We start from the raw sequence: 27,652 nt of genomic DNA, 5'->3' as shown, positions 1-27,652 counted from the left end.
CCAGACCTTTCCCTGCCAGTAGGCCACTGGGACTTTCACCTCTGGGCTCGTCCAGACAGGCGCCTGCAGGCCTCTTCCCTCGGCCATCCTGGGCCCAGGGGTCTGCAGCGGAGGACCGTTATCAGGCAGCTGCCGACAGGAGCAGAGCGCGGGAGTGCCGGCCTGTAATCATGCAGTGATGGAGCAAGGGGCGGGGCTTCGGCTTAAGTGAATGAGAGTGGTTAAGTGGTGTGTGTGTGTGTGTGTGGACAAGGCTGTGTTAAAGGAGGATACATTGGAGAGAGTGGAGAACCGGTTGCAGGAAGAAACCTGCACAGGCCCCCTTCGCATTTCTGTTGCGATGTCAATGTCCACCTTGTGCTTGTTGTTTCCACTTGCTCAGTGAAGCCTACCACCACTGTACAGCCAGCCAGCTGGCCGCCCCCCCCCTCCTGCAGACCAGTGCCCGGTTGTTTTTCCCCCCTCTGGCTGCCTCTAACTGGCCGATTTATGTGTGCCGCTGTCAGAGGTTCCCTTTCATCAGCAGCAAACAGCTGCGGCTCCTGTTAAGTGGCGACGTGCGTCCACCTTCCAGGTGTTGTTGCTCCTGGGCTTTGCAGCGACCGCACGGGACACGCTCACGGAGAGATGAGAACGAATCCCCCACCCCACCCCTTACTTAGCCTTGCCCCCCAACACCCCCCCACCTGAGATGCTGTAACAATAACCCAAATCCTCTCCTGTGTGGTCATTGTTGTCACAGGACCATCGTGGCTCATATCGCTGTCCCCAAGAGCTCATTACAGGGCGGCTTTATGGCTTTATGGGCCCGATAAACAGGCTTGTTTATTACGGTGCCTGGAGGCGTCTCGAAGGCGTGGTGCCCCTCAGAGCAGGTGTGCCGTGCCGTGCCATGCCAGTCCATGTGTTCTGCTCCGTCAGCGCTGGTGTGGAGAAGGGCCAGACATTTGTTTATTGTGTTTACTTGTGTACTCTTTCATTTGGGGAAGTCAACACATTTGTTCCGCTTGTATGAGCCTTGTGTGTGTGTGTGTGTGTGTGTGTGTGTGTGTGTGTGTGCTCGCGTGCAGTTGTGTAGGCATGCGTGTGTGACTATGTTTCTGCGCAGACATGTAGACATTACGCAATTCCATGACCTAGTTTTTTTTTTTGTTTTGCAGGTATGGTGTGTTTGTAGGCGTAAACCAAAAGTGAAATTGCACACCCACAGTAAATGTGTGCAGACACACAGCAAGTCCTCAGTCACAATCATCCATTCGGAGGCGTTAGGCCCCAGTGAGCCCTTTCTGCAGTAGCTCAGCGGAGGGGTCTCTAGGAACCTATGTGTGCTGGATGTGGGTCACTCTCACCTGCTAGTGGTTCAGCTGTGTTTAAGTAGCCTATATGTGGGTTCTTGTTGCGCTTTGCCTGCAGTGTTCAGTCCTTCAGGGGTGTGTGTGTGTGTGTGGTGTGTTTGTGTGTGTGTGTGTGCCGGGTCAGGCTGGGTGTGTGTGTGTGCGTGCGTGTGTGCGCCGGGTCAGGCTGGTGGTGTTTGGGCTGTGTGGGATGTGTGTGTGTGTGTGTGTGTGCTCTCATCTGGCTCTGGACTCTGGTCTGTTTGCTGTCCTAGCTGAGAGGCGGGCCAGCTAACCATGAACAAACAGTGACTGGCAAACACAACCGCCCTCCGCCATGCCTTGCACACGTGTGACTGGACTTACCAAAAGGAGCCTCACAACACCAGAGCCTGCCCCTCACCCCAGACTCCCTTGTGTTGAAGCCAGCCATGTCCTCTGTTTCCCTTAGAAAACAAATGCACCCTGTGTAGCCTCTTTAAGAGGGTGCAAACAAAATACAGTCAGGGTTCCCACGGGTCATGGAATTTCTGGAATATCATGGAATTTTAGAACATTTATTCTAGAAAGTGGAATATCATTTTTGGGGGTCATTTTGTTGTAGCAGTTTAACATTTTCTTGCCAAAGTATACTAATACAAATGTATTTCTATGCAGAATTTGTATGTATCTGCTTATTATTATTTACTTGCTTGAGTAGCCCAACTGAGTTTATTCAATGTCCATTTATTCATCTCCTGCTCTAAAAAAGTAAAAGATTCTTGACCACTACCCGGTGCTCTGAAATCATTGGTCGCTACATTGTACTATTCATTAGTAAGTCATGGAAATTCAGGTTTTTTGTCAGGGAAAAGTCATGGACTTTTGACTTGGAGTGGGAACCCTGTACAGTACAAAAAAGAGCATGAATGCAATACAAATAGACCATCCCTGTCTCTCGAGTGCAGTGTCTAAAAGGTTTGAGGCCCCAGCGTTGAGTGGTTACAAGTGCATGTGTTCCAACTATATGAATTTGACTGGGAAGCATATAACTGATAATCTGCTACCGTTCAGGGCTTATGTGCCAGTTGGCTTGCCTGGCTTAGGTTTTCAGAGCTTGGAGTATGTGTTTAAAATCCACACAGTTCTCTTGAAGCGATCAGGACAGCAATGGCCGCTGGACAGGGCAGTGGCTGTGCCAGATCTCTCCAGTGTTATCCAGAATCAGAGTTGGCACCTGTCTGTTGTATGGGATTGTGTGGCATTCCTTACTTGTGTGGTGTAAGGATCTGTGTGTTGAGTTTGCACATTAGGAGGTACATGGGAAGGTAGATTGTACCAAGAGTCACATGAGTAACTCACTTCTATCTCTATACCCTCACTGCCCCCCCTCTCTCTCTCCCTCCCTTTCTTTCATTTTTCTCTCTCTCTCCCTCTTTCTCTTTCTTTCTGTCTCCCTCTCTCTCTTCTTGTCCTCCTCGCCTCTGCTTGTCCTGGTGCTTGTCAGCTGTGAAATATTGATTGGACAGTGTGCAGCAGTTAGGAGGAAACATGAAAGTTTTATCGGTGCCCTGAAACGCTGGCGGGGTGCCAGGTGGTCCATGTGGGGATGGCAAGCCTCTTAAGACCACATCCTGACGCCTGACATCCCCTCTCCCTCCTCCTGATGCCTGACATCCCCTCTCCCTCCTCATGGGAGCTGTGCTGCTCCATCCTTTCACAGGCAGACCCCTAAGAGAGGGCAGTCACATTAGTGTTGCTCTCTCGTGTGTGTGTGTGTGTGTGTGTGTGTGGCAGTGGAGTGTGTTTGTTTGTTTGGACAGCCCTCCATTAAGAGTCCAGAGCAGCCTGGATAACCTGAAGCTTTTTAATGACTGATCTGAGAACAGCTCTTTTTTCGTCTTTGCACCAGTTTAGCTTCACAAGACAGCAACAACGAAAGAGATCATTGGCCCCAAAAAAAAAAAAATGGTGTGAAGGCATTAAGCGAATCAGGGCAGGTTTGTTTTCCTCCCCTGCGCTTGTGTGTGTGTGTGTGTGTGAGACTCGGCGATGTTTTTGCGGATGACTGCAGCCTGCTGTTGCATGCTGGGCCTCTTCACTGAGCTGAGGCTCAGAGCGTGCCCACCCGCCCCTGGCAGCCCATGCGCTCGCTCAGCGGGCGCTCGCTTCCTCCACACCACTTCAAATGTAAAAACGCAGTTTAGCACATTAGACCACTGGCCCGTTCCCTTCCTCATATTATCCTCTGAAATGGACGGACGGACGGACACTTGATGATACGGTCTACATACAGCGCTAACTGCTGCTGCGCTATAGGTGGCTCCGTGAACAGATATCGGAGACGGTGTTTCCCATAGAATTTAATTCTATTTGTGGTGGTAGGTTTGCAGAATTAACCTGAATGCAACAGATTTTAACATATTAGTGCAGTGTGATTATGATTCTAACTAGATTTAAGCACAATTTAGTACAACCAGGAAAATCATTGTGTGGTGGTCAATGTTGATATTGTGGTGGGCCGCCACAAATAAGTCAATGTATGGGAAACACTGGGAGAGTGAGATGTGAGCTGGGTTGGCTGTTCGGTGTTGAAAAGTGGCTGAATGTTTTTAACACGCTCAATATTGGCTGGTCTGTTTGCGTCATGGGCACCAATCACCTTCAAGGATCACATCCCCTCTGGAATGCAGTCAGCGGAGGCTCAACTGCATATCGTCTAAGCAATTACATTCAATTCTTTTTTAATCAAAGAGCTAATTGAGGGCATCGATTAGATCTAAATGGTTGTTTGCTGGATGCCTGCTGTGCTTGAGAACTGTGTTTGTGTTCTTTTACATGAGGGGGGTTAGGTGCAACAGTACAATAGTTAGTGGAGCTACTGCCACTCATCCTCTCTGCTGCTTTGCTTTGTGCTCAAGGGGGGGGCAGTAGTGGTGTGTGTAGTCAGGGCAATAGTGGAGTGTGTGTGTGTGTGTGTGTGTGTGTGTAGTGAGGGCAGTAGTGGTGTGTGTGTAGTGAGGGCAGTAGTGGTGTATGTGTGTGTGTAGTGGGTGTGTGTAGTGAGGGCAGTAGTGGTGTGTGTGTGTGTAGTGAGGGCAGTAGTGGTGTATGTGTGGTATTGTAGTGAGGGCAGTAGTGGTGTGTGTGTGTGTGTGTGTGTGTGTGTAGTGAGGGCAGTGGGTGGTGTGTGTGTAGTGAGGGCAGTAGTGGTGTATGTGTGTGTGTAGTGAGGGCAGTAGTGGTGTATGTGTGTGTGTAGTGAGGGCAGTAGTGGTGTGTGTAGTGAGGGCAGTAGTGGTGTATGTGTGTGTAGTGAGGGCAGTAGTGTGGTGTGTGTAGTGAGGGCAGTAGTGGTGTGTGTAGTGGTGTGTGTGTGTGTGTGTGTGTGTGGTGAGGGCAGTAGTGGTGTGTGTAGTGAGGTCTGGAGGTCACCGTTTTGCTTGTCCCCTAATCCAGTGGGGGCCGAGGCCAGGAGGGGGTGCCAGGGGGGCCTCAGTAAGTTGGAAGGAAAAATAAAAGCAACAAATAAATACATTTGAAAAAAATTAAATATACCTATTACTATGAGTGTTGTTATACAATGCCATTATAATAATTTGTTGCATATCTGAACATTATATTTTCCATGATAATGACTGGGAATAATAGTAGAGTGATAGCTCTTATATAGCAGAAAGCCCCCAAAAGCAATTTTTACACACTGTATGCTCCAAGTGCTTGTGGCTAAAATAATTATTGGGATTAGCTTAATGTATTTTTACATTTGCGTAGTATTGTCGATGGGTTTAATAACACATCAAGGGGGTCCTTGGCCAGAACCTAGTGGTATTTGGGGGGCCTTGTCGTGGAAAAGTTTGGGAAACGCCTGCCCTAGTCCACGGCTCGGCTCCCAAAGCCCAGTGGACTGATCTGAGCCCAGGCGCTCAGTGGGCATGTGCAGCTCTTGTTTCTTCATGTTTGTAAACAACAGATTAACAGCGAGTACCCTCACACCGTGTAATGGGGAATGTTGAGAAATGAGCGTTTTTAAAGAATATCTGGGTTCATTGAATTCAACATAGAATTTTAGAACCTTCAATTGTTGCGGAACTTAGAATGTTCAAAAAACCTCCTTTTAAGGGTTAATCGCCAGGTGCCACAGGCTCTGGCAGATCTGGTTTCGCCTACACCCTTACGTCACGGTAATTACACGCCTACACCCTTACGTCACGGTAATCACACGCAGACTGAGAGAGAGAGAGACGCTGTGCCATATGGGACCTCCGCTGACTGTCCTGGGATGACCACTCTTCAGGCAGCAGCCTGCCTTTTTAATGAGGCTGGAAGTCGTCATGCAGCGTTTGAGGTCTGATTGGTTTCCCAATGCTCTGGCCCTTTGCCACGGGGGAGATGTCCAGCGTTTTAATCTCAGCACAGGTTTTGCCCGTGCCTGTGGGCAGATTTAAAGGGCTCTCGTGTTGTCGTCCTCGTCCCAGTCCAGCCCCTTCGCGGTCTTCTCCCGCTGACTCCTGCCCTTCCTTACCCCCACCCCACCCACCCCCCACTGACAGATCTGCTCATCGGATGCCAATGCACGGCCGCCTGTGGAAATCTGATATGATTAGAGCGAGAGAGGCAGGGAAAGACGAAGAGAGAGAGAGAAAGAGAGAGATAGTGGCTGGATTATGATAAGCATCTTAAGACTGATCTGCAAACAGCCAGCCCCATGATTCCTTTATCTCCCCAGATCTCTTTGTCTCCTTGTTTGTTTTGTCACCGTCTGTCTCATCTGTCTCATCTCCCCAAGCATGGACTTGGTTTGCTAGCGTAATCTTAAGCTTACGTTAGCGCTATTAATCCTGCTCTTCTAGTTGTGTTGGTGTTCCTGCTGTGGTTGTTAGCGGGTCTAATTTGCACTGTTCCTCGAGTGTGTTTGACGCTGTGTGTTATTGCCTTTGCAGAGCTGAGGCCCAACTGCACGACCCATGGCTGCCAGTACAAGTGCGCGGTCACCGCGGCGGGCCCCAAGTGCTACTGTAAGAACGGCTACGAGGTGGCGGAGTATGGCAAGATGTGCAAAGGTGAGTGCAAAAGTTCTTCTGTCTTTTTTCCCCCCAATGTATGCACTCAGATCATTCAGTGAGGGTCTTGGTTCTTGGCATCTTATTGAATTGCACATAATTTGTGCAAACCAAAAATCTTTTAGATACTAGTAATTACTGTAAAAGCCCCTGTGTAAGATTTTTGTGTGCAAGTCTTCAGTTAAAGGGACACCACGTTTTACAGTGTTAATTAATCATCTTCGTAAGTCGGTATATGGTTAAATGACTCATTAAACGGTCTTGAATAAAGGCTCTCGCCCCCCCTACTGCCTGTAGGAAGAATATCCCGCTTGCAAGTTCAGTGTATCCTACCCATACGACCCGAAGCAGGATCACAGGAGCACAGAGGCAGGCTAAAAAGCGCTAGAGATTGTTGCAAGCGTGTGTATAATGGTAGAGCCAGCGAAGAAGCATGAAAACCCTTGATTGAAGGCGCAAAGAAAAGGAAAAAGAGCTTCAGACCCGGCCAGAGGGAGTTTCGTAGAGAAAAAGCATCAGGCTTGCCTGGTGTCCCTTTAATCAGCAATCCTGTTTATTCTCAGGTCCCTGTAATTGCGATTACTACTAATCCCATTGTGTGTGTGTGTGTGTGTGTGTGCGTGCTCTCTGTGCCAACAGACTTTAATGAGTGTGCAGTGTATGGGACCTGCAGTCAGAACTGCACCAACCTGGACGGCTCCTACACCTGCACCTGTGTGGAGGGCTACCTGTCCCAGCCGGACAATCGCTCCTGCAAGGCCAAAAATGGTAGGCTGCAATTCCTTCTTTCTCTTTTATTTCTGTCCCCCTCTCTCATATATCCTCAGTGATATAAGTACAGAAGACTTGTCGAGAATCATTAAACAGCCATGGGCGCACGCTGATGATGGACCATTGCGTACTTAACTTGCTGTGCTCTCCAAACCCTATTTTCCTGCTCTCCTCCCCACCTGTCCCCTCCTGTTCACCTCCTGTCCAGTCCCAGTGGAGCGTCCACCCCTGCTCCTCATCGCCAACTCGCAGAGCATCCAGGCCACGCACCTGAGTGGCCTGCTGCCCTTCTCCGTGCCCACCAAGCAGACCACGGCTATGGACTTCATCTATGCCGAGGAGACCGTCTGCTGGATCCACATGGGTGACGGCCCAGGCAACAAACAGCTCAAGTGTGCCAAGATCTCCAACGCCAAGCTCTTCACGGACGTCCGCGTGGTCAACATCTCCCTCAGCCTGCACCGTGAGTACCCTGCCCCTCACATTCTCTCTGTGGCGGTCAACAACTGAATTGGTCAGAGTGGAGCTTATTAATAACAGTATATCCAAGTGAGAAATTGGCTGTTGTTGACATACTGCAAGTGTAATGCAATTCCCTTTGGCAGCAGTAGCTGTAGTTGCTCAGGGAAGGAAACTGTTTCTATGAGTGCTCTTCTGGGCCGCAGTGGCTTGTATGATTACAGCCTGCAGTTGTAAATGTCTGGATAACTGGTGGAATTGGGAGCTGAATACGCCTTGGCCTGGCTTTGTCCAGACTCATCCTGTTGTCCATTCACCCTAACAAAGTGTGTCTGATGGCGTGGCCCATTCTTTATGGTCCTCAGCTCAGATGTCACTCCTGGTTTTATAGTTCTGGGTGCCGTTCTACGCTCGGGGATGACACATATTTGTAAAGCTTTCCCACACTGAACAAAAGGCGCTGTCAGTTCAGTGGAAACTGCATGGTGGCAAAATCTGCAAAATCTCAACCGCCCTTTCCAGTACACAACACCACAACACAGGATAAAAACAACTCTTGCAAAAACTGCTTAGCCAAGCAGTATTGTTCCTTCCTTAGATGTGAGGAATGAGATCTGTGTGTAACTGTGACTAACATGGCACTAATTTAAGCCAGGCCAGTGAGCTCCTACTCCAGTGAGCTCCTACTCCAGTTAGCTCCTACTCTTACTCCAGGCCAGTGAGCTCCTACTCCAGTGAGCTCCTACTCCAGGCCAGTGAGCTCCTACTCCAGGCCAGTGAGCTCCTACTCTAGGCCAGTATGCTCCTACTCCAGGCCAGTATGCTCCTACTCCAGGCCAGTGAGCTCCTACTCTAGGGCCAGTATGCTCCTACTCCAGGCCAGTGAGCTCCTACTCCAGGCCAGTGAGCTCCTACTCTAGGCCAGTATGCTCCTACTCCAGGCCAGTATGCTCCTACTCCAGGCCAGTGAGCTCCTACTCCAGGCCAGTGAGCTCCTACTCCAGGCCAGTGAGCTCCTACTCCAGGCCAGTGAGCTCCTACTCTAGGCCAGTGAGCTCCTACTCCAGGCCAGTGAGCTCCTACTCTAGGCCAGTATGCTCCTACTCAGGCCCATCGGAGAGAAAGAAATCGAGCAGGAATCGGAGAAAAAAAAAAGCGATCGCTGGTGAACCTCTTCATCTCAGGAGGGGTGGGGGCGAGGGGGTGATGAGATTTGTCGAGCTTTGTCAGTATCTCAGCCGCTCACTCCCTCTGCTCAACAGATCCCTCCCCACTGGAGGAACAGCGCTGGGGGGGATGGTGCACTTCTACAGCAGATTGCACTTCAGGGTTTGTGTTGGCGTTGGCTTATGGATCGGATGCTTAGGCAGGCATTCTAAGAGGTGGCCTTAGACTCTGGTGGAAGCCGATGAGTCTTCAGAAAGGGAAATGTCAGGGGTGCCTTTTAAAAGCTCTGCACCGAACCACACCACAACGCACAGAGCCAAGGCGCCTCCAACTCCCGCACTTCACGGATGCCCAGACAGCAGTGTGTGAGTGTGCACTCAGCAGGGGCTCTTAAGGGACTGGGAAGTTATGTCCAGATTTGTTTTTATCCTGCTGCCCCATGTCACTTTTAGCCCCAGATATGTTTAAAGCAAAATTCCATCCACGGCAGACAGGGATGTCCATTTGTCATAAGGCCTCAGCATATTCTCAGTGTGCCCCTCACTCTATTATTTGTGCCAGTCTGTGTGTTTGTGAGCAAATGAGAATGTGAGCATGCGAGAGAAGCACACAAACAAGTGCTGACTGGAACAATGTGCCGCGGGCAAGAAAAAAGCGTCAAGGAAGCAGGTTTGAGAAGATGCTGAGACCCAAGACGGGACTTTGAGGAAGCTGCGACCTAGACACACTTTAGGGAAGTGTGAGGTTATTTTTAATGAGCATGAGGTCTGAATCATGAGATGGTTTTAAACTGCAAGCACATTTCGCAAACGTCTCATTGGGAACATAACTTACAAGACTGACATTGGAACGCCACAAGCATTAGGCATCCGCTCGGTGTATTCATTCTCAATCTGAGAAATGACTGTCAGTCGTAGACTCCAGAATTGCAAAATGGGTTCTGCACAAACAGACGCTATCTGTACTAATTTTCATGGCATTCTTTCGGAGTGACACCACCTCTGCTAATAAGATCTTATTAGTGTAGCGGCTGCTATTAGGTGAGCGAAGCGACAGATGATTGTGTGTGTGTGTGTGTGTGTGTGTGTGTGTGTGTGTGTGTGTGTGTGTGTGTGTGTGTGTGTGTTTCTGCATTTCTGCATGGAGGGTGTTGGTATCTCCAGTCATAACCCACCTCTGCACATGTTGCATAAAGGATGTGTGTCACTGTGCATTCAAAATCCCCACCTGCACAATGCAACTGGGGATTGGCAAGTCATGAGAGAGTATGCATGCATGTGTGCATGTGTTTGGTGCAGAAAGAGACAGACACGGAAAGAGAGACCGTTTGTTATGTGGTATAAAAATATTTCAATTAGAGTGTCTGTGTCTGTGTCTGTGTAGCAATTGCTGTAGAGGTTTGCAGAGGTTTGACCCTCTGTCACTGTACTCAATCAGAAATGAATAGAGGACTGAAAGAAACCTGATCAATGACCAGTTTTCCAGCTCTTATCTGGCACAGTTCAGTTGATTCAGGAGCACCCTGGCTGATGTGAGAGCAGTGATGGGCTTTTGGTGATTATCGATGGGCATTGTGGAGGTCATTTGGAGATGTTTGCGCTGTGGCGTTGGGGTTTTTGGGCTGCTGGGAGCGGAAGCGCTGTCCAGAACGAGTCTGACCGATGAGATGGCAGAGGAAGTGAAGGATGCCTCTCCAGTGTTGTGGTCACGCTGTATTGCTTAACCCTGCCACATACCAGACAGGCCAAAGGAAACGATGACCGAGCAAGTGTGCCTCCCCCCCCCACTTCCTGGAGCTTGCTCCCCGCTCCTCCTCACATTCCAGCCTCCTCAGCTCTACTCCCCTTTCCCAATCTCTGCACATGACCGGCAGCATGCGTTCCAGGGTGCGGTGGGGTGTGTGTCACGCAAACGGCCTCGTCTGAGGTGAAATCTGCAAGGGCGGCTGTCTGCTCTGCTGGGATTGTTGTGTCCCGGTTATGCTGCCGCTCTGACTTTGAGCTCCGCAAGGTCAGACCACTCAGGTCCGCCAGCACCGTCTTCTGTGTGTGTGTGTGTGTGTGTTTGTGTGTGTGTGTGTGTGTGTGTGTGTGTGTGTGTTTTGTGTTTTCTGCTCTGCCCTTCAGAGAGAGAGGGAGGACTAAATTGAGCTTTAACTTGTCTGGCTCCGAGTCTTTACCATAGGCCGCACTATGACAGGGCTGCGGTTGAAAAGATGAGCGGGTCCTCTGAAAGCGCTTCGCCTGAAACAGCTCTTTTAAGTCCCTGCAGTGTCTGAAGATTCTTCCCAGTGTGATCACTGAGCCCCTTAGAATAATCTCCCAGAATGCACCTGGTGTCGTCGACTCTGTCTGACATGGAGGAGGCATGTCAGTGACGGTTCAGTTTTCTCCCAAATGATGCCTATTCGGCACCGATGGGAGGATTGGAAGTCGTGAGTGCAGGGAGACTTCATGAAAGAAAAGAGAGTTAGGTTGTGTTCTCTCTTTCTTTCTTTCTTTCTTTCTTTCTTTCTTTCTTTCTTTCTTTCTCTCTCTCTCTCTCTTTCTCTCTCTCTCTCTCTCTCTCTCTCTCTGGTGTGAGCTCCAGCTGAGGTATGCCCTCTGGCTGGGCATGTCAGTGACGGTTCTTTTTCTCCCAAATGATGCCTATTCGCACCGACGGGAGGATTGGAAGTCGTGAGTGCAGGGAGACTTCATGAAAGAAAAGAGAGTTAGGTTGTGTTCTCTTTCTTTCTTTCTTTCTTTCTTTCTTTCTTTTTCTTTCTTTCTTTCTCTCTCTCTCTCTCTTTCTGAGCTCCTCTCTCTCTATGCCTGGTGTGAGCTCCAGCTGAGGTATGCCCAGCGCGGCGTGGCGGGTGAAGGGCCCGGTGTCCTGGCGGGGTGCGTGGGGAGACGGGAGGCAGACTGATGAGCGGCGCTCTCTCACGGAGGGCTCTGATTTATGGCTGCTGCATGCTGGGAGGATGAGCGTTCCAGATGTGCCCCCGTGACCACGCTTCTCCTGTGAAAATAAGCACGACATGAAAGAACGGGGCAGAGTCTCTCTCTCTCTCTCTCTCTCTCTCTCTCTCTCTCTCTCTCTCCCCTCTCTGTCTACACACACACACCCACACCCACACATGCTCGCACTCTTAGGCACTTCCAGTAAGTGCTCTGGAGTCCCGTGGTGTAAAGAGGTGGGGGTGGTGGCGAGGGCGAGGGGGTGTTCGGTGTCTTTTTCCACGTCTGATGGATGTGTCACACCAGTCCTTCCTCACCGCTCTGAGATGTCACGCTGCCTCTTCGGCCCAGCGCCGCCCCTTCCTGAACTCTGTGCGAATTGTATTTTTGTATATATCAACCCCCACCAAACCCTGTTGTGCCACTGATAATGATGATGGCCTTCTCCTGACTAAGGCTTCCCTGTGCCGGAGGCTGCCAAAAACGCCTGCAGCCCGTGGGATCGCCGGATGATTGCCTGATTCATGGCTCTGCCTGAGCAGGAGGAGGGCTGGAATGCCGTCAGAGTTCTCCAGGCCAGCCACTGGGGCTCATTTGGCTGCTGGTGTCCGTCCGCATGTGCTGAAGTCATCACTAATCGGCCAAATCTCTACATCCCTTTACGAATGAAAACACATACACTCACACTCTCACTCTCACTCTCACTCTCACACACACACACACACACACACACCAGGAGGTTGGGAGTCTCTAAGAGCAGAGAGGAATGTTAAATCTGCACAAAGCGCTGGACACCAGTGCTCATACACGAGACTGACTGGCCTCCACCTTGGCCAATTCCACAGAGCCGCGCTCCTTAAAAGGGGGCAGACTTTCACCAGTGACCAGAATGTGTCATGCATTGTCTGAGGGGTAGCCTCTTGCACCCAAAACATCTCCTTCAGTGTGCTTCACAAAGGTGAGGGGCCCTTCACTCCCTGGCTGCAGTTTGTGTGTGTGTGTTGGGGGCGATGCATTCAGCGTTTAGCTCATTAAGCCAGCCTGTGTTTGGCTTCACGCTTCGCTGAGGCTCCGCTGAAGTGATCCTGCTTTGAAAAGAGACGTCCATTCAGCTGGGGCCGGTGTGGGGGTGTGTGCGCAGTCTCTCTGGCCCTGAACACATTCACTGCTTTGTTCGGCCTCTGTGCGTTCGTTTTCAAGCTTGAGGTTTTTTGTGCCGACACTCACCGCACCTCGCTGTCCACCTCCCGTTCCTGTCATCCTCATCCTCATCCTCATCCTCACTCAGCGCTCAGTGGCCCAGACAGAACGATGGGATTACGGGGATGCTGAAGTGATCGACTCCCAGCCAGCAGCTGACCCTGGGCCACGGGGATCAGGGCCAGATCAGGCTCAGATCAGAGCCGCTATCGGCTACTAGCCTGATTTGGTTTTGGGTGTGTGAGCTGAAGTCTTCTCACCTGCTTTTGAGCTGCGTCCAGTTGGCAAGGGCAGGGGATTTGCCTCAAGGAATTCATGGATATGAATGAGTCAGTTTTTGCAAAAACTTCAAGGAGCAGGGGTGGTCACTAGAGGGATGAGTCATCATGATTCTGATCCTGCTAGGCATGAGCTGGAGGGGTGGGGGGGGGGGGGTAGAAAGTGAGGGAGAGAAAGTGAGGGAGAGAAAAGTGGGAGAGATGACTTTTGTGTACTGTAGGAGAAAAGTGGGAGAGATGACTTTTTGTAAACTGTAGGAGAAAAGTGGGAGAGATGACTTTTGTGTACTGTAGGAGAAAAGTGGGAGAGATGACTTTGTGCACTGTAGGAGAAAAGGGAGAGATGACTTTGTGTACTGTAGGTTTTGTGTACTGTAGGAGAAAAGTGGGAGAGATGACTTTGTGTACTGTAGGAGAAAAGTGGGAGAGATGACTTTGTGTACTGTAGGAGAAAAGTGGGAGAGATGACTTTGTGTACTGTAGGAGAAAAGTGGGAGATGACTTTGTGTACTGTAGGAGAAAAGTGGGAGATGACTTTGTGTACTGTAGGAGAAAAGTGGGAGAGATGACTTTTGTGTACTGTAGGAGAAAAGTGGGAGAGATGACTTTTGTGTACTGTAGGAGAAAAGTGGGAGATGACTTTGTGTACTGTAGGAGAAAAGTGGGAGATGACTTTGTGTACTGTAGGAGAAAAGTGGGAGAGATGACTTTTGTGTACTGTAGGAGAAAAGTGGGAGAGATGACTTTTGTGTACTGTAGGAGAAAAGTGGGAGAGATGACTTTTGTGTACTGTAGGAGAAAAGTGGGAGAGATGACTTTTGTGTACTGTAGGAGAAAAGTGGGAGATGACTTTGTGTACTGTAGGAGAAAAGTGGGAGATGACTTTGTGTACTGTAGGAGAAAAGTGGGAGATGACTTTGTGTACTGTAGGAGAAAAGTGGGAGATGACTTTGTGTACTGTAGGAGAAAAGTGGGAGATGACTTTGTGTACTGTAGGAGAAAAGTGGGAGAGATGACTTTTGTGTACTGTAGGAGAAAAGTGGGAGATGACTTTGTGTACTGTAGGAGAAAAGTGGGAGATGACTTTGTGTACTGTAGGAGAAAAGTGGGAGAGATGACTTTTGTGTACTGTAGGAGAAAAGTGGGAGATGACTTTGTGTACTGTAGGAGAAAAGTGGGAGATGACTTTGTGTACTGTAGGAGAAAAGTGGGAGAGATGACTTTTGTGTACTGTAGGAGAAAAGTGGGAGAGATGACTTTTGTGTACTGTAGGAGAAAAGTGGGAGATGACTTTGTGTACTGTAGGAGAAAAGTGGGAGATGACTTTGTGTACTGTAGGAGAAAAGTGGGAGAGATGACTTTGTGTACTGTAGGAGAAAAGTGGGAGAGATGACTTTGTGTACTGTAGGAGAAAAGTGGGAGATGACTTTGTGTACTGTAGGAGAAAAGTGGGAGAGATGACTTTTGTGTACTGTAGGAGAAAAGTGGGAGAGATGACTTTGTGTACTGTAGGAGAAAAGTGGGAGATGACTTTGTGTACTGTAGGAGAAAAGTGGGAGAGATGACTTTTGTGTACTGTAGGAGAAAAGTGGGAGAGATGACTTTGTGTACTGTAGGAGAAAAGTGGGAGAGATGACTTTGTGTACTGTAGGAGAAAAGTGGGAGAGATGACTTTGTGTACTGTAGGAGAAAAGTGGGAGAGATGACTTTGTGTACTGTAGGAGAAAAGTGGGAGATGACTTTGTGTACTGTAGGAGAAAAGTGGGAGATGACTTTGTGTACTGTAGGAGAAAAGTGGGAGAGATGACTTTTGTGTACTGTAGGAGAAAAGTGGGAGAGATGACTTTGTGTACTGTAGGAGAAAAGTGGGAGAGATGACTTTGTGTACTGTAGGAGAAAAGTGGGAGAGATGACTTTTGTGTACTGTAGGAGAAAAGTGGGAGATGACTTTGTGTACTGTAGGAGAAAAGTGGGAGAGATGACTTTGTGTACTGTAGGAGAAAAGTGGGAGATGACTTTGTGTACTGTAGGAGAAAAGTGGGAGATGACTTTGTGTACTGTAGGAGAAAAGTGGGAGATGACTTTGTGTACTGTAGGAGAAAAGTGGGAGAGATGACTTTTGTGTACTGTAGGAGAAAAGTGGGAGAGATGACTTTTGTGTACTGTAGGAGAAAAGTGGGAGATGACTTTGTGTACTGTAGGAGAAAAGTGGGAGAGATGACTTTGTGTACTGTAGGAGAAAAGTGGGAGAGATGACTTTGTGTACTGTAGGAGAAAAGTGGGAGAGATGACTTTGTGTACTGTAGGAGAAAAGTGGGAGAGATGACTTTTGTGTACTGTAGGAGAAAAGTGGGAGAGATGACTGGGAAATCATATTTACGATGCCCCCTTCTCCTCTCCCCCAACATTAGATGGAGAGCTGTTATGCCAAAAAACACAGTCAACAATGGAGTTCCGTTCTGGACAGGAGCCACCTGCTCCAAAGCTAGCTGTGAAATATAGCATGCGCTTGCTTGGCAGAGCCACAAAGGGGGCTTTGCTGGAGGGGTTCAGCATGGGTGTGAAACACTGCATTAGACACACACACACACACACACACACACACACACACACACACACACACACACAGAAGTCGTCAGTCACTCGGGATCTCGGAAGAAACTCGGATCCGTTAAAGTTCCCAAAAGCATGTTTTTTTTTTGGATGGGGGGTAGGGAGTTGTGCCCTCAGGAATGGAGGGGTGAAGAACATAATGGCATGGAAAGAAGCCTTGTGTGTGTATGTGAGGGCGCTTTAAGTGCATGTGGGGTTGCCGTGCATCAGCTCAAACGCTGAAAGGAAATGAAGGTGGCAGCTGTTTAGGCACAAAGCATCATGGGAGGCAGCTGGGACACTGCCTGCCCGGTCTCTACCCACTCTCAGAAAGAGTCTTATTGTTTGTGTTTGCGTGTGTGATGAGAGAGAGAGAGAGAGAGAGGTAGAGATGAAGAGAGGGAAAGAGAGAGAGAGAGAGAGGGAGGGAGAACAAGAGCGTGGGGGCAGCCTGTAGAGGCTTCCATATTCTGCCAGCATTATTTCAGTCTTCAGTGCCAGAGAGAGGCTGCTTTATCTGCCCCCCCCCCCCCCCCCCCTCTCCCTCTGTCTCTCTCTCTCTCCCTCTCTCTCTCTCTCTTTCTCTTTCTCTCCCCTCCCCCTCTTGGAGTGTGTACAAAAGCTAGCACTGAAGAAGTGGGAGAGTTAAAGCCAGAGCAGTGCCACTAAGAAGAGGACCCAGTGCCTTTACACAGTCTACTGGGAAGATTCCCCTTCTCTTCAGTCCAACTCGTCCAGTCCGCATGTCCCATGGGCAAGTGCACCACCAGCCACTTCTCCTGGGTCAGCAGTTCCACTGGCAGGTGCCTCAGCAACCAGACCTCCATGTGGGCATGAGCAGCTGCAACCGCACGCTGTAACCGCACGCTGTAGCGCTTATTAGGGACCTGTTATGGGAATCAGTGGTGAAATGCAGGCATTTTAGGAGCCCCTTTCTCCCACTCAGTGCCTGTGTCTTAACATGTGCCTCTAGCCCACAGTGTTTTGATGAGGCCTTTCTATTAGCGTGCTCATTTGTTGGTGTATATGTTTGTCCGGACATGTTTAGTGTTTTGGAAGTGGAAGGCTTTGTAGGACTGGGTTTCCACATGTTGAATGAACAATGTGAAGTCTTGTGACTTCAGTGAGTCAGCCTCTGGCCAGGGCTAATATATGGACACACACACACACACACACACACAGATGCAAAATTCTCCAGCCACTGTTTATTGCTTTTATGCCAAAGGCTTGAAGAATGTTTGTTTTGTGAAGCTGCAGTGTTGTAGTCTCCACATCCATAGATCAGCTGTACATCCGCTCATGCCTTTTGGATTGTGTTTGTACTGAGCAAAAATCCACTGCGCATGAAGTGAAGTATGAATTCCGGCTGCTTTCTTTCGAATAAAAAGAATCACAGAGAAACGTCAACAAACATTCCATCTCCGCACACACCCGTTACTCCGTCTAACATCCCCAGCACATTCTGCTTGACCAATCAGACAGTCCTAAATGCCATGTTTCATGTCCGCTCCTCCTTCAGCTCTGTCAAGAGACATCCTTTTTGTTTGCTGATGTCTGTAGTTAGCGTATTTGCAGCCAGTCTCACTTATGAAGATGCTGTGAAATATAATGCTACGTAGCAATTCTGTTTTGATCTGCAGTTTGTATGTTGTTGTGCACCAATGTGCAGAATGGGAATATGATGACTGTGGTGATGCAGGTTGGGATGGATAGAGAGGGGTGAGGAGGAGAAAGAAGATGGATGTGTCTCTGTCCCCCGCTGTGCTCTTGCTGGTGGGTGGGCTGTGGTCTCAGTCCAGCACACCTGATTGGGGTGCAGCTCAGAGTGGGCCATCCTTCATCTCTCTCTCCGTCTTAGCCCCCCCACCACCTCAATCAATCCACTCGCCACGCCCCAGCAAACAGCTGACCTCCAGCTATCCATCTGCAGAGCGGCCCCAAAAACACACATCAAGCCCGCACACTCATCAGAGGAGGATGGCTGCAAAAACTCATCAATCTCTGTGACTGACTCTCTGTCTCTTTTTTCCCCTCTCTCGCTCTTTCTCTCTCTCTCTCTCACCGTCTCTCCGCTGTCTTTCTCTCTCAGATGTGGAGCAAATGGCCATCGACTGGCTAACAGGAAACTTTTACTTTGTGGACGATATGGACGACCGCATCTTCGTCTGCAGCAAAGACGGTTCCACCTGCGTCACCTTGCTGGACCAGGAGCTCTACAACCCCAAGGCCATTGCCCTGGACCCCACCATGGGGTGAGGCGTGACCCCCCTCCTCCCAAACCACCCTCCCACATCCTCAGTGCCCATCTGTTTAATCCCTCATCTGTAAATCAGTGCTGGCCTCTGTTCCTCTTTTTCATTTGCATACTGATTGTGCAAGAATATTTTGGCCAACTCCCTTCCCCTGGTGTCAGCAACTATCACCGACACACAGAAGTCACAGCTCGTCACAGACATCACAGAAGTGTTGCTCAGAGTTCGCCGATTCAGTGGCATTCTCTTTACGCCATCTGATTTGTGCAATGAGAATGAAAACTCGTACTGGTGTAATTTATCTAATTATTTGTGTGTATATCTGAGGTAGGCAGGTTGGAAGTACTTGATTTAATTTAGAGGTGGAATGACCTAACGTCGAGAGAGGGGGATTGAGAAAGTATTCTGTGAGTCAGACTATGGACTAGGTCACAGATTCTTAGTGGTATTTAGTCACACACACATTTCTCTGGTCAGTCTCTTACTTCTCTAAAAGCATGCACTGAAAATTCAGCCATCATCATAAAATCACCAGCAACGCCTTGAGTCACTGAATGAGGTCAATTTATTGCAGATCTTGCAATAAATGCACATGACCGTGGATTAAAGAAACATTCTGAAATGTTTTGTTATTAAATAAGGCGAGGACTGTTTGAGTTTGTCTATGAATTAGGCAAATTTTTGCATTTTGAAGGCAAAACTCTGTTTGTCTCTCTGTGTCTGCCATACAGGAAGGTGTTCTTCACTGACTATGGGCAGATTCCTAAGGTGGAACGTTGTGACATGGATGGCCAGAACCGCACCAAGCTGGTGGACAGCAAGATTGTCTTCCCCCACGGCATCACGCTGGACTTGGTCAGCCGGCTGGTCTACTGGGCCGACGCCTACCTGGACTACATCGAGGTGGTGGACTACGAGGGCAGGAACCGACACACCATCATTCAGGGCTTACTGGTGAGTGGCACACACACACACACACACACACACACACTTGTTATATGAAGGCTTTGGCAGGCGTTTTGGGAGCCCTATCCATCCTCACTGTGGTGCTCCATCTTTCTCTCTGATTGCCCTGCTCTGGGTGTCCTCTCTTGCCTCTCACGTCCCCCCCCCAGCCCCAAGTCCCTGGACAGCACTCTCAAGTCTGCGGCCCCCTTTGCTCGCCCGGCTGCCCCCATCACCACAGCTGTCAATCAGCCTCCCCTGGCCCATTTCTCAAAGCCACGGCCATGAGCGCCGGCCGTTAAACGTCCCGTCTGTGAAGAGGCCGAGAGAAAGTGCCCCTGCTGCTGGCCCTCGCCATCCATCCTGGCGCCAGGTGCCAGGTGCGGGCCTGCTGGGGGGGGTCTGCTGGGTGGTCCAGTGGGCTCAAGGCTTTAGGGTGGTGCCTCAGTCCAGGTGTGTCAAGGCCAGAGGTGTGTGTGTGTGCAGCGTCGCAGTGTGTGTGTGTGTGTGTGTGTGTGTGTGCGCGCGCGTGTGTGTCTGTGTGTGTGTGTCGGGGGCTGAGTTGGGAAGATTGAGGCTGTGGCTGTGATGTGCTAAAGCGGCGTGTCTCTGGTCTGCTCCTCTGTCAGACTGGGCCCTGGGCTCACGCTTCTGTCCCAGTAATGAGCCTAATGAAAGCAGCGAGCCTAAGGCAGCATCCATGTTTAGAAGAACCTATTGGTCATTAGTCTCACTGTTGCTCTCCCTCTCTCTCTCTTTCTCTCTCTTTCTCTCTCTTTCTCTCTCTTCTCTCTCTCTCTCTCTCTGTCTCTCTCTCTCTCTTATCTCTTTCTCTCTCTTTCTCTCTCTCTCCCCCTCTCCTTCTCCCACATATACACCCTCTTTGATTCTCTCTCAGACACATTCTGTCATTGAGACGTGGACTGTTACGAAACAAAACTGTTTTCTGTTTGCCATTTGGGCTGCGCTGTTTTGGCAGTGGGTCAGCCCGTAGCCAGCCGCGGGGCTACGCTTTTCATCAGTCTCTTTAAAACCAATTACTCTGTGACTGCTGAATGCCCCCAAGCCCACTGTGGAAGCGCTACGAATGATTCTCATGAGATTTCGCAAATCACAATGGGTGGCTGTGTCAAGGTCAGAAAGAGACAGAGGAAGTGAATGTCCAGTAAGGAAAGTGATTACTTTACATTTTCACATGTCAGATTGGTCCACAAAGTTACCACACAGTGGTCAAAACTGTGTCAGCTCCGTAGCAGAGCACAGCATGCTTTAGACGAAGAGAGTCTTTTTTTTGCAGTGATTGCTGTGATTGCACACAGTACTTTGTGGAACTTTTGGAATGAATCCATGGCAAGCAGAGTTGCGCTTGGATGGGGTCCACATTTGAAAATCAGTTTTCAATTAGTTTAATGGCGTGTCTAGGGACCAAAGAATGTAAGTGCTCTGTGTAATTTTGACCTTGCAAAAATGTCCACTCAAACAGTACTTTCTAAGCACACCCTTTTCTCTTTGTCTTTTTGCCCACTGGTCAGATTGAGCACCTGTATGGCCTGACTGTGTTCGAGAACTACCTGTATGCCACCAACTCGGACAACGCCAACATGCAGCCCAAGACCAGTGTTATCCGCGTCAACCGCTTCAACCGGTCAGACTTCCACGTGGTGACCCGAGTGGACAAGGGAGGAGCCCTCCATGTGTACCACCAGAGACGCCAGCCTCCAGGTACCCACGTAACCCGCGTCACTGCAGACAAGCGGGCCAGAAAACAGGGCGTCGTCATTGCATATGACGATTCTTGTTAGGGTCACTGTGTTGGGACTGACTTGCACTCTTGCTTCCTCCTAATCACAATCCTAATCTTCCTCCTTTCTTTTTCCCCCCTCTTTTCCTCTTTGTCTCTTGTCTCCTTCCTCTTCTCCTTGTCTCCTTCCTCTTCTCCTTGTCTCCTTCCTCGTCTCCTTCTCTCCTTCCTTCTCTCCTTCTCTCCTTCCTCTTCTCCTTGTCTCCTTCCTCTTCTCCTTGTGTCTCCTTCCTCTTCTCCTTGTCTCCTTCTCTCCTCCTTCTCTCCTTCCTCTTCTCCTTGTCTTCCTCCTCTCCTTCCTCTTCTCCTTGTCTCCTTCCTCTTCTCTTCTCCTTTTCTTCCTTCTCTTTCCTTTCTCCTTGTCTCTCCTTCTCTCCTTCCTCTTCTCCTTGTCTCCTTCCTTGTCTTCTCCTTTTCTTTCTCATCTCCTTCTCCTTCCTCTTGAGCCTCTTCTCTTCTCCTTCCTCTTCTCCTTGTCTCTCCTTCTCTCCCTGTCCTGTGGTGCTCTCTGTTGGCAGTGCGGAGTCACGCGTGCGCCCCCGATCAGCACGAGAAGCCCGGCGGCTGCTCGGACATGTGCCTGCTGGGCAACAGCCACAAGACGCGCACCTGCCGCTGCCGCTCTGGCTTCAGCCTGGGCAGCGACGGCAAGTCCTGCAAGAGTGAGTCCCTCACCGGCGCACATACATCACACACCCGCAAACACACCCGCACCGCACTCCAGAGCTCTCCCATCAGGCATTGCAAAGAGTAACCAGGATACCGCAACACCGCAAACAGCCCAGCAACATTGTGGTAGATATTGGATCACTAACAAAATGATGCAATAGAAGTGATTAGTGAATACTAATCTACATTTATTACATAGAAGTGATTAACATTACATTTTCATATGATATGTGTGCTTATCTTTATATTTGATTCTATGCATCAACATTGCTTTGTCTGTCATTGGCTCTCTCCATGGCACGACTTGCTAATAAAGGTGATGAGTTACATGTAGGGGTATTCTGCCTGAAGCAGTTATATTAGGAATATCCTGTGGAGGACCATACTATGACAAGAAAATACTGAAGGATGTATATGTATTGTAAAGACCTTTTATCTTAATTCCTTGGGGGTAGCCACATGACATAGCCATGAGGATCACATGTTATGTCCAAGAAGTATCCATGTATTGGCATCATACAAGTGCAAAACAATCAATATACCCTCTGCCTGGTGCTAACTTAGTTATTTGCCCAGACTTGTTGTGATCATAATATTGAGATTCAGGAAGATGATCCAGTGCAAGATGAGTAACTTGTAGGTTGCTCACACACCCTAGAGTGGTGAGGGAGACTCAGATGAGATCAGAAAGGGGAGACCAGGAGCCTGAGCAGGGCACTGGAAACACTGTGTGGGAAATGTAGAGAATTCTCTGGTATGTGAACCTGCTCAGGCTGCCAGACCGTGTTATCTGATGGTAGTTTTGTCCTTCACAGAACCGGACCATGAGTTGTTTCTGGTGTATGGGAAGGGGAGGCCCGGCATCATCCGTGGCATGGACCTGAACGCCAAGGTGCCGGACGAGTACATGATCCCCATCGAGAACCTGATGAACCCGCGGGCCCTGGACTTCCACGCCGAGACCGAGTTCATCTACTTTGCGGACGCCACCAACTACTTGATCGGCCGCCAGAAGATCGATGGCACGAGGAGGGAAACTATAATTAAGCAAGGTAAGATAAGCCTGACCAGCGTCCGAGGGCCTTGGTGAAGGACAGACGGGCCGTACTGGGCTGAGTGCTCGATTTAAAGAAGGAAGCCTCCACGTCTGAATGGAAGCGAGATTCGATGAGGAGATTGTTAGCGAGACGTGACTGCAAAGAGCTCTGGCACGGAGGGAGTATCAGATAGGACGCAGGGTAGGAATTGATTTCAAGTGACCGCAATAAAAAGGAAAAAGGAAAAACGGTCTGGAAAGCACTTCCTCCTGGAGTGCAGGTAATATCTGATGGAGGGTAAATGCTAGCGGTGGGCTCAAAAGGACATCTATAGTAAAATCAGTGGAGCCAGAGGGAAGGGAGCCCAGAAATGAAACACCTCAGTGTGCCTTTGAATCGCGGATGCTGCTGGGATGACTCAGAAGGCCCTGGCTCTCCGCACTGCAGATCTAAGCAGGGCTAAGAGCTGCTGAGATTCACCCGTTAATAGTTCCATGACTTCTCAGTGTTTCTGTCTCTGCTTTATTTTTCTCCTGGTCACAGGGATCCACACAGTGGAGGGGGTAGCCGTGGACTGGATGGGCAAGAATCTGTACTGGACCGACGACGGGCCCAAGAAGACCATCAATGTGGCCCGGCTGGAGAAGTCCTCTCAGACGCGCAAGACCCTGATTGAGGGTGGGATGACTCACCCGAGAGCCATCGTGGTGGACCCTCAGAATGGGTGAGAGACCAGACCACAGCAGCTCACCCCCTCCATGAGTCTTCATATAATAATGGAATCCATTCAGTTCTGTCTGTGCATCGACCCATACTTTAAATGAACCAGGCGCTTGTAATCATGTCATAATCATCAACGTGCAGTATCTTCTAATGTTGTATTCCCCCACATGCATGTAAATATAAATCTTAGCATATTAGCAATATATTCTTTTTGCAAACAGATGTTTAAATAGGGACTCGTAGCACCCAATGAATATTTATGGCTCTTTTTCCCTTGAGAAAGGAGCTCCGTGTGGTCCTGAACTAGACCTCTTGAGCTGATCTGTACTGACCTGAGCTGCTGGGTCTGTTCCAGGTGGATGTACTGGACTGACTGGGAGGAGGAGCCCACTGGGACCAACCGCGGCAGCATCAAGAGGGCCTGGATGGACGGCACCAACCCTGGTGTCTTCCTCACCGGCAAGACGGTGCTGTGGCCCAACGGCCTCACGCTGGACATCCCTCAGGGCATCCTCTACTGGGTGGACGCCTACTATGACCGCATCGAGATGGTGTTCATCAACACCACAGAGCGCAAGGTCAGACAGGGAGTTCCGTTAGATATTACGCATGAATTGGAAACTATTTTGTATTAATTAGAATTGTTGACAAATGTAATAGTTTGTTTAGATACTGGTTGGATTGGGTGGAACCACAATGTTATATAAAGTTTATAGAAGCATGCATTCATACAGTAGATGATCATGGACATGTATGAGAAACTTTGGTTCTGGTTTAGACTGTGTATGATGGACCGGAGTTGGCCCACGCCTTTGGCTTGAGCCACTACAAAAACTTCCTGTTCTGGAACGAGTACCGAGGTGGAGAAATCTACAAGGTCAATCGGGACACCAAGAACGTCACCCTCCTGCGAGTAGAGCGGCCGCCCATCTATGAGATCCGCACTTATGACGCTCAACAGCAACAAGGTGACCGCAGTAATAAGCCCTTAACTGATCTTTAGGCTGGTATCACATTAGCCAGCGGCAAGCGGCAGGTTTCCTATTGTTCTCTATGGTTCGGCAGCGGAACGCTAGCGTTGAACAAGCTGAGCGTTGAACTTGGTTCAACTTTCAAAGCGCAATGCAAGCGTATTCAATTGACAAAACTGTTTGTGTTGCTTAGGAACGAGACAAAACTTATTATGGTCTGAGCGTTGCGTTACGTTTGCCGCTGCAGCTTGCTTATGTGATCCTCGCCTTATAGTGCCTTTTTCCTCTGGCATGGTATTAATGACCATTTCAGTAGAGTCCTGGCCATTACCTGTCCTGATTATTCAAAGAGCACAGTTGCATGTCTGTCTGAGAGATCTTAGCCCTTGACTGAAATAGTGTGCTTCCTCAATAGGTTCCAACAAGTGTCGTGTCAATAATGGTGGCTGTAGCAGTCTGTGTCTGGCAATTCCCAATGACAGGACGTGTCACTGTCCAGATGACCAGATCCTGGAACCCTACAATAACACCTGCCATGGTGAGTAGGCGACTGTCACCCAACAAATGGCAGGAGAGAGTAAAATATCTCACTGATGGAGAATTAGCCGCTGTCTCTCGTCCCTCCGGGCCACTGTCGGTCTGACCCCTCTGCCCCCTCTCCTCTCCCAGCCAACCCGTCTTACCAGCCTCCGCCTCAGTGTCAGCCTGGGGAGTTCGCCTGCGAGAACAGCCGCTGCATCCAGGAGCGCTGGAAGTGCGATGGAGACAACGACTGTCTGGACAACAGTGACGAGTCGCCGGACCTCTGCCGTGAGTGGGATGATGCCTTTCTGTTGCCGCCAGCGCTGCTGCAGACCGAGGCAGCTTAGGCTTGACCTTTCAATGCATATTTTAGTGCATTCAGTCTCTGCCAACTTTTCTCCCAGAGCCCATTGTTCGCCATCAGATTATGTGATTTTGAAACCATATGGTTGCCTCTCTCTCTCTGTCCTTTTGTCTGTCCGTCTCGCACTCACATACACACATTATTTTAATCCTTCAGTGTGGGATGATGCAGTTGTGCTTACAGCAAAACTATTTAAAAATGAGACGACGACAAACAGCCTGTGGGGAGTAAAAGCAATAAACAACGACAAGGACGGTTTATTTATAAAGACGGGGACATTTGAGCCAGACAAAAGCTTATGTGTCTGTCTGACTGTTTCCAGACCAGCACACCTGCCCTTCAGACCGCTTCAAGTGTGACAACAACCGCTGCATCCCTCTGCGCTGGGTCTGCGATGGAGACAACGACTGTGGCAACAACGAAGACGAGTCTAACACCACCTGCTCAGGTGCGCTCCTCCTCCACAATCACAGAAAATACTCACAATTCACCTTATTAAGCTGGGGTGCGTTTCCCAAAACCATAGTTGCTAACCTGTTAGCAACTTATTTGGTTGGCAATGGGAAATTGCATTGCAACCAACAAAGTTGCCAACTTAGTTTTGGGAAAACGCGCCCCTGGATGGGAACCCAGTGACTGACTGCTGTGCCTAAATGTGATGGGTGATATCCCCTCCACCCACTCCTGACCTTTAACCCCGCTGCTCCCTCCCCCTCCAGCTCGTACGTGCCCTCCCAACCAGTTTGCCTGTGCCAGTGGCCGCTGCATCCCCCAGTCCTGGACCTGTGACCTGGACGACGACTGTGGAGATCGCTCGGATGAGCCTGCCTCATGTGGTCAGTGGCTAATCTCTGATGTACAAGCTCACTCACACAGCACAAATATTATTACATTTGAAGACATGAGACCCAGAAACCTCAGAGATATAATGTGAAGTCCTGTGTGCGTGTGTGCGTATGGCGTGCATGCGTGTTTAACCATATTTGACTGAAATGGGCTTTTGCTGTGTCCACAGCCTACCCAACCTGCTTCCCCCTCACCCAGTTCACCTGTAACAATGGCCGCTGCATCAACATCAACTGGCGCTGTGACAACGGTGCGTGTGCTGGCCACCTTATTCCAACTATCACTTAACTTAGTTTTATTATTATATCTGCATCGTTGATTTAACTTTAACTTTGATTCACTTCATTTTTTTTTTTTTTTTTTTTGTGTGTGTGTGTGTGTGTGATGATGCACAGACAACGACTGTGGAGACAACAGTGATGAGGCAGGCTGCACTCACTCCTGCTCGGGGTGCAGTTCAAGTGCAACAGCGGCCGCTGCATCCCAGAGTACTGGACCTGTGACGGTGACAATGACTGTGCAGACCACAGCGACGAGACTCACGCCAACTGCACCAACCAAGGTGAGACGCTGCTGAGACTGTGCCCAGATCAGGATGTCTGCAGTCTCACCTTCATTAGTCCGAGGGGCTCAGGAGCACCGAATTCACTGCCGTTTCACTACCGGAATACAAATTCTTAAGTAATTGGTTGTGATGTTCTCCACCCCCAGAAATAGTTCCAATGAAGTTTTGGGTGTTAAGAGAAGCTTGTTTACGTTGCATATTAATTTGTACCTTGCTACTCATCCGAATCTATTTGCTCCCTCTTCTCACTTGGAAACTGTGAAATGTAATGTTATTACAAAATATTTAAATTACATTAAGTTGTTGGAATGGAATAGGAAACATGGAGTGATTACTAGTGGTGGTGGAGTGGTGGGGTTGTGTCAGGATAGCCCCACTCATGGAATGCCTTGTCCAGCCAGATCCCAAGATCCCAAGGATATATGGGTCGGAGTGCCCATCTGAGTTTGATTCCGATCAGTCATCCTTTGCCCATACTGTTCCTAATTCCCCCACTCTACTCTGAATGAAAGAGAAAAGTCCCAAATTGTTCTGCTGAGACTAATGGATAATGGGTTCAGTTCTTGTAATCCTCTCTAAAGTACATTAAAATGTCTACTTATTGTTGTTTGACTATTGAGAGACTATTGAGACACCATCTATTAAAGTGTTGACAGACTTTAAAGACCAACATGAACAAAAAAAAAAGAGTTGTAAGTGTTTGCCCACATAGTAAGCAACGTTAGGATAATATTAATGTAATTTTCACACCTGCTGGCTGGGAAAACACGTCGTTTCTGGAAACGCAGGCCCTTGTGCCAGCACGTCTGTGCACACCACACAGTTAACCGTCTAAATGTAAACCGGGTGCTGATGTGCTTGAGATGCCACAGGTTCACCAGATGTGGTTTGCCAAGCCCTCTCTGCATTTCTCCCTCAACCGCACTCAACAATGGGGCTCTTTTCTAGCTTGCGAAAGCCTCCGCTTGCCAGGAAATGTTAGTGTTTACCACATGGAGTTGTACAGCATTTTTAGCGTTGTTTTATTGATTCCATGTTGAAATGGGGGCAGGGTCTACAGGCCCCGACGATGGCAGTGGAGTTAGTTAGGGGTTTGGATCTGGCGAAGACGGGCGGCGAGCCAAGCTGAGGGCCTGTGCTCGTCAAACAAATAAGGGCCGCGGGGTTACAGG

General features: G+C 49.3%; 1 protein-coding gene across 1 annotated transcript in view; it reads left to right on the top strand.

Moving 5' to 3' along the window:
• The window catches only part of LOC125293334 (low-density lipoprotein receptor-related protein 1-like), a 117,912-nt gene that overhangs the window by 34,554 nt on the left and 55,706 nt on the right, over positions 1–27,652 (top strand). Inside the window, 18 exon segments of the mRNA XM_048241203.1 lie at positions 6,257–6,376; positions 7,016–7,144; positions 7,356–7,610; positions 17,875–18,037; positions 18,769–18,991; positions 20,515–20,704; positions 21,302–21,445; positions 22,268–22,504; positions 23,033–23,213; positions 23,568–23,790; positions 23,991–24,180; positions 24,599–24,721; positions 24,853–24,993; positions 25,392–25,517; positions 25,789–25,905; positions 26,085–26,165; positions 26,311–26,361; positions 26,364–26,477. Of these exon segments, the coding sequence (XP_048097160.1) occupies positions 6,257–6,376; positions 7,016–7,144; positions 7,356–7,610; positions 17,875–18,037; positions 18,769–18,991; positions 20,515–20,704; positions 21,302–21,445; positions 22,268–22,504; positions 23,033–23,213; positions 23,568–23,790; positions 23,991–24,180; positions 24,599–24,721; positions 24,853–24,993; positions 25,392–25,517; positions 25,789–25,905; positions 26,085–26,165; positions 26,311–26,361; positions 26,364–26,477 (2,808 nt within the window).

The sequence above is a fragment of the Alosa alosa genome, chromosome 4 (genome assembly GCF_017589495.1).
Source record: "Alosa alosa isolate M-15738 ecotype Scorff River chromosome 4, AALO_Geno_1.1, whole genome shotgun sequence".
In the NCBI taxonomy this organism is placed as follows: domain Eukaryota; kingdom Metazoa; phylum Chordata; class Actinopteri; order Clupeiformes; family Clupeidae; genus Alosa; species Alosa alosa.
The sequence above is the reverse complement of the archived record's forward strand: the minus strand, read 5'-3'. Positions and strand labels throughout refer to the sequence as shown.